A 16,343-nucleotide genomic window follows, 5' to 3' on the forward strand; every position below is an offset into this window, starting at 1 on the left:
AACTTCTCATAACCTCTTTTTGCCACTTGCTAGTTTTTAATAGGTTTATTTTTTCTTTTACTAGATTTTGATCCGCGCTTGGAAAGCGCGATTTTTTGGATTATATTATAATGCAAAGTCTTATTATATCAAAAAATATAATTTTAACAGTTATATAATATATGAATTAGTTTATTTGAGATTTTATATGTACACTTTTACGTAAGTAATATATCCGAATAAAAAAAAAACTGAACCGACCCAAAAATATAGATTTAGTTCAGGTCCAGAAAAGATAATCTATTGGGTTTTTTTTCGACCCGCAGGTTTTTGTTTGAGTCTGGGTTCTACCGTAGATCCGATCATAAATATGTTGTGTTTATTAGGTATATTTGGATATTTCAAATATGTTTCCGGTATTGTGGATATTTTTTTAAAGTTCTTGGTTTACGATTATAGTTTTTGATTTCAGGTAAATTTTCAAATTAAAAAAATGGGTATTTTTCATTTCATCGTGTCAGATTTTGAATAAGATTTTAAATTTTTAGGTATTTAAAATTTTTAGGTATTTGTTTGGAGTTTCGAATATTTTTCAGATTTTTTAGATATTTTGATTTTTTTTAGGATCCTAAATACCCGAACATATGTGGACCCATTACGTCCATATCAGGTCCAACAACCTTTTGATATAGATTTTTAACGTTATTGTACAAAAACATGGTTGATAAAATATTTTTCTGAGTAAAGGTATCATAAGAAATAATATTAGGATATGTTAAAAATATTTAAAATATTGTATGGTTAGAATGATTAATGGTATTACCAAAAAAAATAGTTATACATGACTCCAATAATTTTTTTATATTAAATTTTTTAAGACTATTTTTCTTTTAATATGATTGATTTGTTTTTAAGTGAAAAGTATATAAAAGTATAGTATCTAAACCAATAATTTTCAAAATCGTGAATAATCAATACTGATATCGCAAAGTCGGGTTAACTTTAACAGAAACAGTGAATTTTTACATTTTTGTGAATGTAACATGAATATTCAGAAAACTCATTTTTAAATATGAAAATATCTATCAAACTATAGACGGTTGAAAATTTAGTATATGATATGAGATTTTAGTGAAAAATTTATATATGATATGATTACTTTATTATAAAGGAAAGAAAAAGTTAGAATGTACACATATATGTGATTAAAAATCAAAATGGTAAATATAAAAATAGTAGTGATTAGAATTTAGGAGTGAGATTTGAATAAATAAAAGAATTGAATAAATTATTGTTAGAGAAATATATGGTAACATATTGTTAGTCTAAATGTAAGGTAAGACCAAAAAATAATGAGACAAATGAAAGGGTCCAAACAACTTTCATAGGTAGATTTTTTAAGACTCCTTCCCTTTTAATAGTATCGATTTATGTAATTTAGTTCTGTTAATAAATATTGATATATTTTTTGCTGGATACTCCAAAATGAAATCCTCCCTGATGTGTATGCTCCTAGGTATCTCAAAACTATATAACTTTATGTCAATATGTCCTCATTTGAGACACTTTTTGGTTAATGTTTTAAGGTTTTGAGATAACCACCAATACTATATATAATATTTTTAAATTTATATATATATATATATATATATATATATATATATATATATTTTGGCTAAATAATTTATGTTGTAAGATACCTTTTTAAAAACGTTGCAATAAGGTTGTTCTATCTAATAAATCGTAAGTTCATAACATATATCCGACTATATATAGTGTGTTCCTATAGACATTTCTCACTAAATATGAAAAAATATAGTTGGGATATACATACTATTTAATATTTGAAATAATTTAAACACACCGAAGTTCGAAACAAATAAGGGGGACGAAAGTGGATTACTTCGCCGTGAGACCACTTGCCTAGCAATGCCATCCCAATATACTTTTAAGTTTTAACACATAAAAGGCTAAAACATATTTTAAATTTGCTGTTTCTTTAATAATAATCGAACTTATTCTCTTTTTTTTTTTGAGCAAAAATCGAACTTATTCTATAACAGACAAATAGAATCTTTCAACCCATTGTATTAAAAAAAAATTTCTTTTGCAATTCTACTCTCAATTATTTACAAAAGTTGTTGTCCAGAACCATTCTTTCATGTGTATTAATCTAGGCCGGCTCTATGCCTGGTATACAAAAAAAAAAAAACAAATAAACTCATCAACAAAGGAACATTTTGCAAAAAAGTTAGCGGTCCATTACCTTCAAACCAACTAAAAAAAGTTAGTCGAATAACTGAAAGTAAAAGTTCAAATGGTATTTTTTTAAAAGGAAGTGCAAATGGGTTAGACACTTTTTTTTAATTTTTCGGCTGATAGACGGTTCTTATATCTCTTATTTAAGAGACGATTCTTATATCTTTTAGTTAAGAGATAATTCTTAATTTTTCTTAGTTAAAATCTAAGAAAAGTTAAGAATCGATTTTTAGCCGAAGTTAAAAACCCAGTTAATTAGAGACTGAGTTATCTATACTATACTAAAAGGAGGATATAATCAACATTCAGCTTATCCACGTAGGATTAAAAATTTGACCAATAAAAACAAGTTATTTTGCCACGTCAAAAGAGCTATCGCAGAGTAAAGACGAAAACCTCAATCACCAAACATGCTTCGTCTTCCTAATTCTCACGGAAGTAAATCCACCGTCTGTTATCATCCCTTTGGTTTCTCTTCTCTAATGTCATAAACCCATTAATAATGAGTCGCAAAACCTCATTCTTTACTGCAACAATCAAACGTGGCGAAACTCTTTCTATTCCTTCTGCTTTTAGCTACTCCTCTTCACCACATTAGCAGTAACCGAATAATCGCAGCAATCGATGGCAAACAAAACCGTGAATCTTTTTCTTTCTGGTGATTTTCAGTTATGAAGAATGTTTTGTTTAGCTCTTTTAATTTTCATCTAACATTCTAAAGTATTTTATGTTTTGTATTTGTATTTGATTCTTGGATCTGGTCTGAGTCGTGCTGCTACTCTCCACCACCTGGCTTTAACCATTGAATCCATCGTCATGTCTGTCACTCGCCGGAAAGTCGGAAAACAGGTAGAGATTACTGAATCTACAATATTGTGGTTAGAAATTATAATACTCAGTCTGTGTTCAATTCCTTTGATATATGTGAAATTGATTATAGGATTGGTGTGAATATGGTGCTCGGTTTTTGAGATAGTGTTGGAGAAGTTTTTGCTTGCAATTCGTTTCCATTGTTAACTGTTGATTAAGCTTTGTCCTGTTTATGTTGGATTGTCTTCAAATCCTCTACGTAGGCTTAGATTAAAGTCTTAAACTTTCTAACTCTGCTCTATTTGTCTCAGGTCTGTGCTTTTCTTTCTGGAGGAAGATATGCAAAGAAAGTTGTTGTACCCATTGGACAAATCTAAAGAAAACCCAGAACCAGGAAAAATTACAGAGAGACTGAGGCAAAGATCTATTTGATGTTCTCTCTGATGATGTCATGGTAAAAAAACCTTGATTCAAAAGTACTCAGCTTAAAGACTTTGTTTTTTTTAACACTAAAGACTTTTGTTCTGTGTTATAAAATATGTATTCACATAAAGCCGTGATTTTGTGGAGTATGTTCCAGCAGAGACAGATGCAGGACTTGAAAAGGAAAAGCACAGAGGAACTGAAGGCTTTCGTAGAGATCTCTTGCACAACTTCTCCCAATCATTTAGTTTCTGTGAGGAAAGCTTATTGTTTACTCCTCAATTCATCCCTTGCAGAATACACTGGTTCATCTATTCATTTTCCTCCAGCGAAAGTTTTTGTTTTTTGGTATCATACATTTTAACTTACAAAATTGCTTCTTTTTTTGTCTTTTAGTAGGCTCAGAAGAAGCACAACTGCACAAGTATGATGGTATCTTTGGTTTCACAAAAGAGACCATAAAAAGAAAAGGGGATGAAGATACAAGAAGACATGTAGAAGTCAAAGAAAGGACTTTTGATAAAAGGTAAAAGCGTTTCCTTTGTTTCACAACCTAAAGGTTCAGACTGTTGCAGCATTTTTATACTGTTAAATACCCACTGCTTATCATCACAGTGTATGCAGTCTATAGTGCATGGAGTTATGCCAGATGATATTGCTCGGTTACTGAATCGTGCTTGCTACTACTCAGCTGTGCGCTTCATGGCTTATATCCACCGAGAATATAAGAAAACGTAATACATTTTTCTTTTTTTTGAAATGCATGTCTCTCTACCTTTATTAGTTGCTAAATACTCATAAGCAAGAAATTTTTTTATTGAGTTTCTGATATTTGTTAGGCGATACTGGTCTTTCCCAAAAAAGAATGGAGAATGAGATGGTTGTTGAAGTTTTTAAGAAACTTCAGAACCCATACGAGGTTGGGATTATGGTTCATCATGTGTATCAGTGCATCAAATTCCTCCATCTCTGATCTCCCTAGCTGTTTCCATTGGGTAGTAAGTCTTGATATTTGTTTGTCTTTTTTTCCATTCACAAGAGAATAGGTGAGTTTGAGAGTTGATTCTTTTGATAATTGCACTCAGAAGGACTTAAACAAGCCACTGATTATTGCAGAGAAAGAGTTAGAGACATGAGAGGAAGACTAGGAACTGATGCACTCCTTATGTGAGACACTTACCAAGGTAAGTGTTATTGACTTAGTTCGCTTTCTTATCAACGTGGTGGTGGTATTTATCATCTAATTACATCATACTTAGTGGCAGCCAACACCAACATGGAAGTGTTGTTAGAGGTAGTTGAGGCAGAGGCCAAGCTGGTGGTGGCAAAGACAATAAAGGTGGCCTAGCTAAAGATTGTCGTGCTTAAAAGTGGGATTGATAAATGGAATAAAAATCCCTAACATGGTATTAGGAAGAATGTGTAGATAACAATAACTGAAGGTTTTCTACATTTGTGGATCATCAGGTGAGCACGCTCCTGTGTCTAGGAGCATCCGGAGCTAGATCCATTGTTGCTCAGACTTGCGCATTAATTTTTTTCATAATTCAATGGCTACAGGAGGTGGCTGGAGGAACAACAGAGGTTGTTTAATTAAGTGTTGCGACTCAAGAGCACCTGACCGATAGCGAGCTTAGGATGTTTGTTGATGTGTGTGGAGAGGAATACAGTTCAAGGCAACTTCAAAGCAATAACGTTTACCCGCATTAGATCATTGTTTCTCTCCGTATTCTTTTTTTGGTAGAGATTTATGTATGAAAAAATGGGAAAGTAAAATGATTCAGAAGAAAATGTACAGTTTTATTTATTCTCAAATGTAACACTACATCATTTTGTAAAGATGTCAAGCATTTATATTGCTAAGTATATTCTTTAGACGAACAGACCCTCTATTTTGTAAAGATGTCAAGCATTTATATTGCAAGCCGCATCAACTATATTAATTCTAAATACCGCATAAAGTTTCTAATACTGCTATTTAAAACTTCATTGTTAATAAATAGTTCAAGCTCACTGATTTCAAGCAAAAAATATAAATCTTTCAACATCTACTATGTTAGAATAGTGATGTAATATGTTCTCAGATTTTACACGTGTAATACATGGTTCATTTCTATCGTAACCAGATGAACTTTATCTATGATTAATAATTTGTTTTCATGATAATTCAATATATAAAATAAAATATATTTGGATCATAACTTAGATTTAACTATTTTTTATTCATTTCACATTTGTTGATCTTTATATATATATTTTTAGATAGTAAAAATGATAAATTGTCAATTTTACTCTTTTCTAATTCAATATATAATATATTATTATAGTAAATGATGCAATATATGTGCGTTATTATATTAAATACATTTATATTTGTGTAACCCCGGGCGTAGCCCGGGTAAAATCTCTAATAGTATTAATATTGCAGTTTCGATTCGATAGCAGTTCACCTTAATTGAAAACAGAAAGGTAAAGAAACCGGAACTAATCGAATTATATATACTGTATCATGGGGGCACACACAACATAAGATTGGTTTACATCACATGTGATGATGTTGATGTGAATAGGAGTATCGTCCACATATGTTTACTATATAATTTTTTTTTGAGCAAATGTTTACTATAGAATATAATCATTGAATTTCTAATAAAGACGAAAGATTCTATTGTACTATTATCTTATGCTCTAGAGATTTCCTGCTGAAGAAAATGTTACCCTAAGTCATTATCAAATTCGACCGTCCATTTGAAGACGTACACGTCTTTATGGTCAAACTTCTTTCACCTAACTTCCTAGAAAACTACGTAACATTGCATGTGTCTGATTTCATTGTTCAAACCCAGTCAATTTATATATAGAGGATGGATGAATGAAGATGACTTTGTGAAATTTCCAGGCTCTTACCAATTCTCTTTAAATTTGCTCATTTCTTCCCCTCTCTCTACAAAATACCTTTCGAATCGTACCATTTACGGAGAAACAGGGCATGCAGAGACAATGGGCAATACAAATTCGTTGTGTGGGCGTAAAGGGTAACAATTAGTATCACTATCAATTTTAATATTTATAAATACCAAGTAAAAAGACAGGTAACGTGTATTATTGTGTACTTCTGTATAGATTTTACAACAAGGAAACTTTGATAAGTTCTGTTGGCAACAACTCATCCCACGATGGTATTAGAACAATTGAAGCTGTTAAGAGTTGTAGCTTTTCTAGAAAATCAGATCTTTGTATCCGTATCATCACATGGAACATGAATGGAAAGGTACGTTCGTAGGTATGCGCATATTCGCTAGTTATTAGATATATAACAAACATTCCTTAATATCATCATTAATTATTGCTATAACAAATGTGAAGGTTTCGTATGACGATTTGGTTCAGCTTGTTGGCAAAGACAGAAAATTTGATTTGCTTGTCGTTGGAGTGCAAGAGGCTCCCAAAACCAATGTAGCTCAACTTTTGCAGACAGCTTCATCTCCAACTCATGTGTAAGTGATCTACTGTTTCTTTCTATTTATCTCCATTATTGATTTACCACAAATGTTCTGTTCCCTGTGATTTTAATATATATTGCGGAGTTTCATTTACGAAATGAAATGCAGGCTTCTTGGGAAGGCGAAACTGCAATCGATCCAGCTATTATTGTTTGGACCAAAGAATTCACAACCACTAGTAAAAGGTATTTATTCATCTATTACCATCAGATGTATATACTCTCTAACAATCGGTTCCCAAGCGGGCAAAATCAATCAGATACAAAAAATCGTCAATGGAAGGTTGACATTTGTAGCCTAGGTGTTTGATTAATCGGTCTAGGCAGTTTATTGCGACACAATGAAAAGTACTAAATGCTAATCAATATATGTAAAGAATTTGTATTAGTTAAATACTTAAAATGACACTAACACTGAAAATAAATCTCTAGATTAACTGGCTAGGTGTTAAAGCTTCCTAAACACCTAGTATCACAGAATTTTTGAGATGTATATACAATCTTACAATTAAACCAAAACAATAGTGTCAGATTAAATTCAGCTTTTTTTTGTAACTTTGGTGTCTGATTAATTGCAGATTTAAAAGCGGAAAGTCAATCGGTTGGAGGATGTGGCGGTTTAATTGGAAGAAAGAAAGGAGCCGTGGCTATTCGTATTAACTACGGTGACATCAAAATAGTTTTCATCTCTTGTCATCTCTCTGGTACCTACTTTGATTTTGTTTTCTTATCGCTAATTTACAATTAAAGTATACTCTCTCCGTTTCATAATAAATGATGTTTTGAAGAATTATTGATGTTTCAAAATACATGATTTTTGATATTTTTTAATTAATTTAAAGTTCATTAAAATCTGTGTGACCAATAATGTTTTATAATATTTTTAATGATTGACTGGATTAAATTTATTTAATATTTTTAGTATTACTTTTTTTAAAAATGTGTATATCTTAATTCTTATGTCTTCATCCAAAACATCAGAGGAAATAATTAAAAATACTAATATTACTATTATGTATGCAGCTCACGCAAATAAAGTAGATCAGAGAAATGAAGAGTTGAGACGCATATCAAATTCACTAATATCAAAAGACAAAAGGACACATGACCTCATTGTTTGGCTTGGAGATCTTAATTACAGGATCCAAGATGTCTCTAACCGTCCTGCTCGATCCCTTATCCAAAACCATCTTCAATCTGTAAGTCCCCTTTTCAATTCATAAAATGCAAACTATATCTTGATACTTACGGGCGCATACTCGGCATTTTGTTTAATTATAAATCAAGGATAGTAAGGATATAAAAAAAAATGAAAGAAAATTTAATTAGTTCTATATTTTCTCATAATTCTTAATTACTTGGCTCGATTCATCTCGGTTGCATAAAAATTTATTTTATTTTGGTACACACTATTATTACAGTTTGGCTTTAAATAAGAGTTATGTTCTATTTTGAATAACTTAACTACATCCGTACATGATCCGATTTGTTACTTACTCCCAATCCTTATTTGACGTTATGACATTATGCAGGTTCTTGTGCGTAAAGATCAGCTCCTGCAAGAAGCTGATAGAGGTGAAATATTCAAGGGGTATTATGAAGGAACTCTAGGGTTTAAACCGACTTACAAATACAATGTGGGAAGCAGTAACTACGATACAAGCCACAAGGTCAGGGTTCCAGCTTGGACAGACAGGATCTTGTACAAGATTCAAGATACCAAAAATATTCAAACAACTCTTTACTCTTATGATTCCTTAGACCAAGTGAATGGTTCCGATCATAAGCCTGTGAAAGCGGATCTTTGCTTGAAGTGGATCAACAGTTAAATGAATGAATGACTTTTGTGAGGAGTCCGAATAATATACTGTTGCTAGATTGAACGTAAATAGTAAGCAACATTTTGCGTTTCTGTTTAGCTATTATTAGATTTGTATGTTTCAATGTAAGGTTCGCAACTCTCCAAAGTGTTAATTTCTTTTATGTGCGTCAATGATCATTCTCTACGTTATCCTTTGATCTGATTCGGCTCCACGCTCTTCGTGATCTGCAAGGCCGGTAATTCCTGGCCTTCACAGTGAGGATCTTACACGGCTAGCCATTCTAACCTATTCACACCGCATTTGTAGAAAACATCATCAAGACCGCTGTTACCACCATGAAGTTTAAACTGGACATCCATTGGTGTTCGCCTCCTTTAGCCATATATCACCCTTTTTCAACGTTCTTGGCTTTTGTTTTCTAGGCCACGAAGTTGTGTTGTCCTCATATCCTATTAGTGTGTTCTTTTCTTTTGTCTTACCCGTTTGAAAAAAGTGAGATATATTATAACGCTCTGACCAAGGCTCTGACCGTCAATTAGTTAGTGAAGCATCCATGCTCATTCTTTTAGTCCGTAGACGCATCCCGTCTGACGAGCAGAGCGTTAATTTTTTCAAAGTCCGAAAGCCTTATTTATTAACCTTGCAATTACCATGTGACTTTTCTCCGTGCTTTGGTCTCACCGGCACGGTATGGCGGATCACTCATCCTTTCACTACTCCAGCCTAAGCACACTTAACTCTGGAGTTCTAAACCGATGTGTGACGGAAAATGTAAGTCAATGATATCACTCAAATTACCTTAAGGAGTGATTTACCTTCTCAAATAAGAGGTCGAGTTATAGTACTTAGGGATCGAATTCATAAGAATCTATGACACAAAAAATTCTAATAGTTATTTGATTAATCTAGACACGTAGTTGTAATGTAAATTGCAGTTTGAGCAAGGCGGTTGTTCGGTTAATTGATTGAGGTTGTAAACAAATATGAAAGGCGTTAGACTTAAGGTTTCTATTCAGACAATCAGGATTATAGTGGTATAGAGACTAAGATTGTATATTGGATATTCTAGAACTCAAACTAAGGAATAATCTATCAACTTCCGTTTGTTTAGATTATCTATTGTCTAGATCTAAAACCTCAACTGTCGTTTGTTGGTTTTGAGAAAGTGTCTATCGATGCTATCAATGGATAGTCGATCGATACACCTTTCAGTCCGTCGATCGACGTCCCTTCTAACAAGATTTAGCGAGCGGGTTTGAGCATGTTCACTAGGTTAACTAACTCAGTTGTGGCTTGTTTCTAACAATCCTAGCACAATATGATTTATATCAGACAAAGAACCATGCTTCCGCTTGCGCCCAATTATCTAGGAACATGATTCTAGTTAGCTACTCTAGAACATAAGCATTAAAGACAATTCAATTGATGGATATCCAGACAACTAAGCAGTTCTGTATTTTGGGCTAATCCCTCATGCCTATCTGAACCCTAAATCTAAGAAGGTGAATATATTCAGACATGGTAGTTGTCACAAACAATCATAGATGAATAGATGAAATTGCAATAGATATAAAAACCAAAATAGTTCCATGAGGATTCTGAAAGGGTTCCTCCCTTCTCTCCTAATATAAACTAAGAACAAAACTAAGTAAAGAAAGCGTAGCCGTCAACAATGGCTTAGAAAACACATAAATAGGGTTTTAGGTCGTCCATGGATATTTTGGTAATTTGTGGTGATTTCTGGGCTTAAGTCGGTCTTGAAATATACTCGGCCCGCGTTCTGGCATCAACGTCGATCGACACCAAGGCTGTGTCATCGATCCACATTTCTTCATCTACTCGACGGTTTTCTCTCGCGAGACAGACTGGCCACTCTTCAGTAAAACCGACATAACTTCTGATCTAACCATTGGATTGACCTCAACCCAGTGTCATTGGAAATCTAACTCAAAGATCTATCTTGTGTTCAAAGATGGGCTCAATTGAACTGTGGGAAGGTCTCCATCCGTATTTAAACATCTGACACATCTTTGCAGTTCTGCACTCAAAAGACTCCAAATGGCCCCAAAATCACAAAAGTTCTCCAAAACGTATCTTCCCATATAATATACTCTAAAACATTCATATACCATGGCTAAAAGTGGATAAAATCCATGGTATATCACACCCACAGACTTATCTTTTTGCTTGTGCTCAAGCAAAACAAGAATAAATCCGTGAAAGAGGTTTGAAAACAATAGGGATTCACACAATTTAAGAACTCACTATCATCACCTCTACAATGTTGCAAGCCACATCAAATCAATTTTAACTTTAGAGGTAGCTTATATACGATATTCTAGCTTAGCAACCAAATCAATCTAACCAGCAATTTAACCAATACTGTCTAACTCGCCCCTCTACTGATCTCATTTAATACATATATAAAAGTGTAGGCTTTACCTTGGGAATATCGATCAAAAGACAAATGGACTCTTACTCAAGCAAGTTTCTAAACACACAGGTTGTCTTATCTGATCCCTTTCTTCACTCTTTCTCTCTTCTTTGAATCTCAATTCCATTGAACAATGATGTTGATACAGTCCATCTTTATTCATTTTCTTTTTGATTTTTCTCTTTTATTTATATCTTTCTCTTCTCTTTTTTTTTATTTTTTACTTGACAAAGTGTAGGCAAATAATATGGTCACAGGAGGCACTCATATCCCTCGCTTCCAACGATGTGTGATCATTAATAGAGTCGCATGAGACACTCCTACCCCTCTAAAAGACAAATGGACTCTTACTCAAGCAAGTTTCTAAACACACAGGTTGTCTTATCTGATCCCTTTCTTCACTCTTTCTCTCTTCTTTGAATCTCAATTCCATTGAACAATGATGTTGATACAGTCCATCTTTATTCATTTTCCTCGCTTCCAACTATGTGTGATCATTAATGGAGTCGCATGAGACACTCCTATCCCTCTAAAAGACAAATGGACTCTTACTCAAGCAAGTTTCTAAACACACAGGTTGTCTTATCTGATCCCTTTCTTCACTCTTTCTCTCTTCTTTGAATCTCAATTCCATTGAAAAATGATGTTGATACAGTCCATCTTTATTTATTTTCTTTTTGATTTTTCTCTTTTATTTATATCTTTCTCTTCTCTTTTTTATTTTTTATTTGATAAAGTGTACGCAAATAATATGGTCACAGGAGGCACTCCTATCCGTCGCTTGTGTTCTCATTAATGGAGTCGCATGAGACACTCCTACCCCTCTAAACCGTATGAAATCATTTAAATCTTTTATTTATATAGATGCCGAAGAGAGAGAGAGATAGATAGAGAGAGAGAGATAGAGAGAGAGAGAGAGAGAGAGAGAGAAAGAGAGAGAGAAAGAGAGAGAGAGAGAGAAGGGAATCAGAAACACACTGACTTTTACCCTCTAGACTTGTAGGAAGAATCCGATCTAATGTATACCAATCCCCAAGACAAGCAAATTAAGCTCAATTAGGTTGGAGATCAGCTTTGGTTCTTTCAAACTTTCTCAGAAAGTGTGGGTAATTGGCAGGTGATCCACTTTGGTATCTCTAATAAACTCTGCAGTCAATAAATCTAAGGGTGGTGTTAGAGAGTGGTTAGATAATAAGTAAAATTGTAAAGTTCATTATCCCCTTATTGACTCAATAAAAACATTTTGAAAACATTTTATAAAACTCATAGATAAGCTAAATATCAGTAAACCTCCCCCTAGACTTAAATTACACTGTCCCCAGTGTATATATAGTCGAACTTTGGTGAGAACATAAATCATAAGTACATAATGTAACAAAGAAAACGATATACCTTCTCGCTGATGTCAGTATCGATCGATACAATAAAGTGGCAATTGGTTGTTTCTGGTGTCGTACTGTCGATCCATATCGACCAGGTGTCATCGGTCGATTCTTAGAGCAATCGTCTCCTTGGATCTTTTTTTATACTCAAAGTAAAACATAATATTAGTAGAACCTCCCCCATACTTAAACAACACTGTCCTCAGTGTTATACGGTCTAAGACTGTTAGGAAAATAAACCATATGTACTAAATTTAATAAGGTTTCGCGAGTATACATGCCAATTAACACAATTAAGTGGCGATCGATACTTCTGATGCTCTGTCGAACGATACTCTGGCCAACCGTCGATCGATGTTGGTCCACAACTCATGAACCATGGAAATTTTTTTCCGATAAACAGTACCTCTGCTACAGTATTGATCGATGCTGCTACAGTGGTATCGCTCGGCGCAGCTACTGTGTCGTCGTCACTGTTCATCTTTTTTATTTTTACCTAAAATAAACAAACACACAAAAATCAGTATAATATAAAATAATACCATATTTAAAACTTACATAATAGTTAGTTGCCTCCCACTCATCTCTTATTTTTAGTCATTAACTTAACTTCTAGAGATCTGATTTAGGCCGAATGAGAATGAGAACTCGCTCCAAAACAAGTCTCAGTATCTACTCTCTGAAACTTTGTCATTCCTATTGTGAAAGCTTCCATAGACTCTTCTCCTTTGTCTTTCATCTCAGCAATAAGGAGTGCTCCAAGCTTTACGAATGGCTGTGAGAAGCATCTGCTGCACACTATGTACTTCCTGATACCATCTGAGAACTGAGGGATCAATGATAACTGAAGATCTCCCTTGATCCTTTTTCTCTTCTTCCAATTCTTCCTCTTCTTTCCCGCAGACTTGTCTGTGTCTGTGTGCTGAGATACCCGAAGGGTGTTGATCGAGAATAAACTGTTGTGTCAATTGATGCCGGTGTCACAGATACCTTTATGACATCATCTTCTAGACCTAATTTCTCCTGAAAAACAGCTGCAGAAAGATAACCGTCTACTATCCCAATCTTAAGATCTTGATGCACACTTATGTCAGGTGGAATAGGTGATTCAGCTTCAGAAATAAGGCAGAGAACCAAACTCTTCACATGGTCATGTATCCTCTTCAATCTTTTGTGGAACCCAATAGCTTCTTCTGTGCAGATATATGGTCGAAGATGTTCATGGACAGCAAGCTGTGAGGCCACAGACTCATGTTTTTTTTTCATCAATCGGTTCCATCTCAACTATGCAACCTGGTGATTCGTTCAACAATGGGCTTCGATCGATATCAGGTGGGTGGTGTCGATCGGTAACTAGTTGGCGGTGTCGATCGATGCCGGGTGGGCGGTGTCGATCGATGCCGGGTGGGCGGTGTCGATCGATGCCGGGTGGGCGGTGTCGATCGATGCTAGCCTTTGGTGAAGTTTCCAGATCTTTTCCCGAAGTGAGCTTATCGTCATCAAGCTTCTTCTCTGAGTTCTGACCCAAATCTCTAGGCAGTGCTTCATCCAATACCTTCAAGAAGTCATCTAGTTCTAAAAAATCTTCAATAGTGATCTCCTTATCGATATCCAATCTTCAAGCTTTTCTCCATTCCTTAGATCCAAGAATTCTTATAGCTCCAAGAAATCTTTCATGGTGATCTCTCTGCTACAACTGGGCCATGAAAACTGCTTGATATATCAGTGCTCTCTTGTGTCGAGTCTGCAAAGTCCTGAGAACAATTCGAACTTTCAGGGATTTCAATAGGTGTCGATCGACAACATGAGTTTGTGTCGATCGATTCTGAGGTCGCGGTGTCGGTCGTAGCCGTCAACAATGGCTTAGAAAACACATAAATAAGGTTTTAGATCGTCCATGGGTATTCTGGTAATTTGTGATGGCTTCTGGGCTTAAGTCGATCTTGAAATATACTCGGCCCACGTTCTAGCATCACCGTCAATTGACACCAAAGCTGTGTTGTCGATCGACATTTCTTCATCTCCTCGACAGTTTTCTCTCGCGAGACAGACTGACCACTCTTCGTCAAAACGGGCATAACTTCTGATCTAATTGTTGGATTGACCTCAACCCGGTGGCATTGGAAATCTAATTCAAAGCTATATCTTGTGTCCAAATATGGGCTCTATCACACAGTGGGAAGGTCTCCATCCATATTTAAACATCTGACACGTCTGTGCAGTTCTGGACTCAAAATGCTCCAAAACGCTCCAAAATCACCAAAGTTCTCCAAAACGTACTTGAATGTGAAAACACTCTAAAACATACTCTGTTAGGGTATTTTTTGTGTACAAGCGATCCGTGCTCAGCTCTACGGAATGATAGGAAGAAGGTGACATGTCGTTGGGTTTGTATTCTTCTGCTTTGATAGTTGATAAACCAGAAGATCCTGCTCTTAGGATACTGCCATGTGGGTATGGGCCAGTATATGTCGTCGGTGCCTTAGTAGCAGCAGGGGAGATTATTCGTTAGGCGGGGGCTGCCTATCAATAGTAAAGATCGCAGGGTCTTCTTGATCTATGATCGATGGTTCCGACTACCAAGGTCGGTCCCTGGGTGCCTCCTGATCTGTTGTTGATGGTTCCGGCTACCAAGGTCGGTACATGGGTGTCTCCTGATCTGTAGTTGATGGTATCTACGCATGGGACCATGGAAGGTGTTTGGATTTATAGCTGCATCCTTCAGTGGGGATTGCCTACGTACCCTTCATTGAGAGATTAAGCCGTTCGTAGTTCATGTATTGGGGTGCGTAGCCTAGATGGGCACGTAGCCTTGGGAGCACGTGGCTCTAGTGGACACATGGCCTAATGGGTACGTAGCGTTTGGGAGCACGTAGTGTTAGTTGGTAGGAGTCATCTGTTCTAGAGGGCACATGGCCGGAACAGATGGTAAACCCGTCGATATGCTGCAGGGAGCATAAAGCGTCGATGTGCTTCCGTGAGCATGGAGGGACCCTGATGATGAGCTGGAGATCGTGGCCTGAGCCAAGAGGAGGAGAGTTATAGGCGTGCTGCAGTGAGCATATATCTTCATCTAGTTGATAGTAATCGCAGGATTCGTCGGTTGTAAACATGTTGATGAAGATGGTCTTCTAGGTGCGAAACCTTGCCTTGGCGGCTGTAGAATTGTCCAGCTCTTGAGTTGGATGTCTTCTCCCATGGATGGACGTGTCGATCCCCTTTCTTTAGGTTTAGAAACCTATATTTATAGTGGAAGTCGTACCTCTCTCTTAGGATTTGGAAATATTCATTATATCCTTAGATAATAGAATATTTCCTTTTTCGTAAGGACGACCATATGTATTGGAATATTTCCTCTTTCTCTTGGGTTTAGGAAGATTCCTTCTTGTCTAAGGCTCTCACCTTATCAAAGGAAGATTTCCATTTATCATGTTATGCTCTTCAGCCTAAAGAACGCATGATCAACCTATCAACGGCTGGTGAACATGATGTTCGTGGACCAAATCGGGAGAACCATGGAGGTCTACATCGATGACATGCTGGTCAAGTCCCTGGAGGCGGAAGACCACATATCTCACCTACAACAAGCCTTCTCCACCCACAGGAAGTATAACATGAAGCTCAACCCGGCTAAATGCTCATTCGGAGTCAGTTCTGGCAAGTTCCTCGGGTACATTGTAACCCACCGAGGCATCGAGGCCAACCCGGAGCAAATCAGGGCCATTCACTCA

At 35.7% G+C, this 16,343-nt stretch overlaps 1 protein-coding gene across 2 annotated transcripts; it reads left to right on the forward strand.

The window, feature by feature from the left end:
- The first annotated feature begins 1,271 nt into the window (after positions 1 to 1,271).
- LOC103843906 (type IV inositol polyphosphate 5-phosphatase 11) lies at positions 1,272 to 14,922 on the forward strand. Of its 2 annotated transcripts, XM_033282261.1 has the most exons (16): positions 1,272 to 3,087; positions 3,360 to 3,502; positions 3,629 to 3,724; positions 3,868 to 3,997; positions 4,096 to 4,205; positions 4,311 to 4,469; positions 4,588 to 4,655; positions 4,731 to 4,938; positions 5,032 to 6,506; positions 6,595 to 6,742; positions 6,838 to 6,968; positions 7,083 to 7,159; positions 7,552 to 7,677; positions 7,997 to 8,172; positions 8,506 to 8,552; positions 9,070 to 14,922. In XM_033282261.1, exons 9-16 carry the CDS (start codon positions 6,289 to 6,291, stop codon positions 9,140 to 9,142), a joined length of 996 nt encoding a protein of 331 aa, XP_033138152.1. In that variant the 5' UTR covers positions 1,272 to 3,087; positions 3,360 to 3,502; positions 3,629 to 3,724; positions 3,868 to 3,997; positions 4,096 to 4,205; positions 4,311 to 4,469; positions 4,588 to 4,655; positions 4,731 to 4,938; positions 5,032 to 6,288; the 3' UTR covers positions 9,143 to 14,922. The 2 variants fall into 2 exon arrangements, with proteins under 2 accessions (XP_033138152.1, XP_009118928.2); XM_009120680.3 differs by lacking the exons at positions 1,272 to 3,087; positions 3,360 to 3,502; positions 3,629 to 3,724; ... (4 more) ...; positions 4,731 to 4,938; positions 9,070 to 14,922 and having other exon boundaries at positions 5,407 to 6,506; positions 8,506 to 8,992.
- The last annotated feature ends 1,421 nt before the right edge of the window (positions 14,923 to 16,343 follow it).

Source organism: Brassica rapa, chromosome A10 (genome assembly GCF_000309985.2).
Source record: "Brassica rapa cultivar Chiifu-401-42 chromosome A10, CAAS_Brap_v3.01, whole genome shotgun sequence".
Taxonomy (NCBI): domain Eukaryota; kingdom Viridiplantae; phylum Streptophyta; class Magnoliopsida; order Brassicales; family Brassicaceae; genus Brassica; species Brassica rapa.

Excerpts from the sequence above, each read along its gene's own strand:
- LOC103843906 (XM_009120680.3), top strand. The coding sequence starts at position 6,289 with ATGTGTCTGATTTCATTGTTCAAACCCAGTCAATTTATATATAGAGGA. Across the intron at positions 7,160-7,551 it reads TTCACAACCACTAGTAAAAG|ATTTAAAAGCGGAAAGTCAA; the intron begins GTATTTATTCAT and ends GATTAATTGCAG. Across the intron at positions 7,678-7,996 it reads CATCTCTTGTCATCTCTCTG|CTCACGCAAATAAAGTAGAT; the intron begins GTACCTACTTTG and ends TTATGTATGCAG.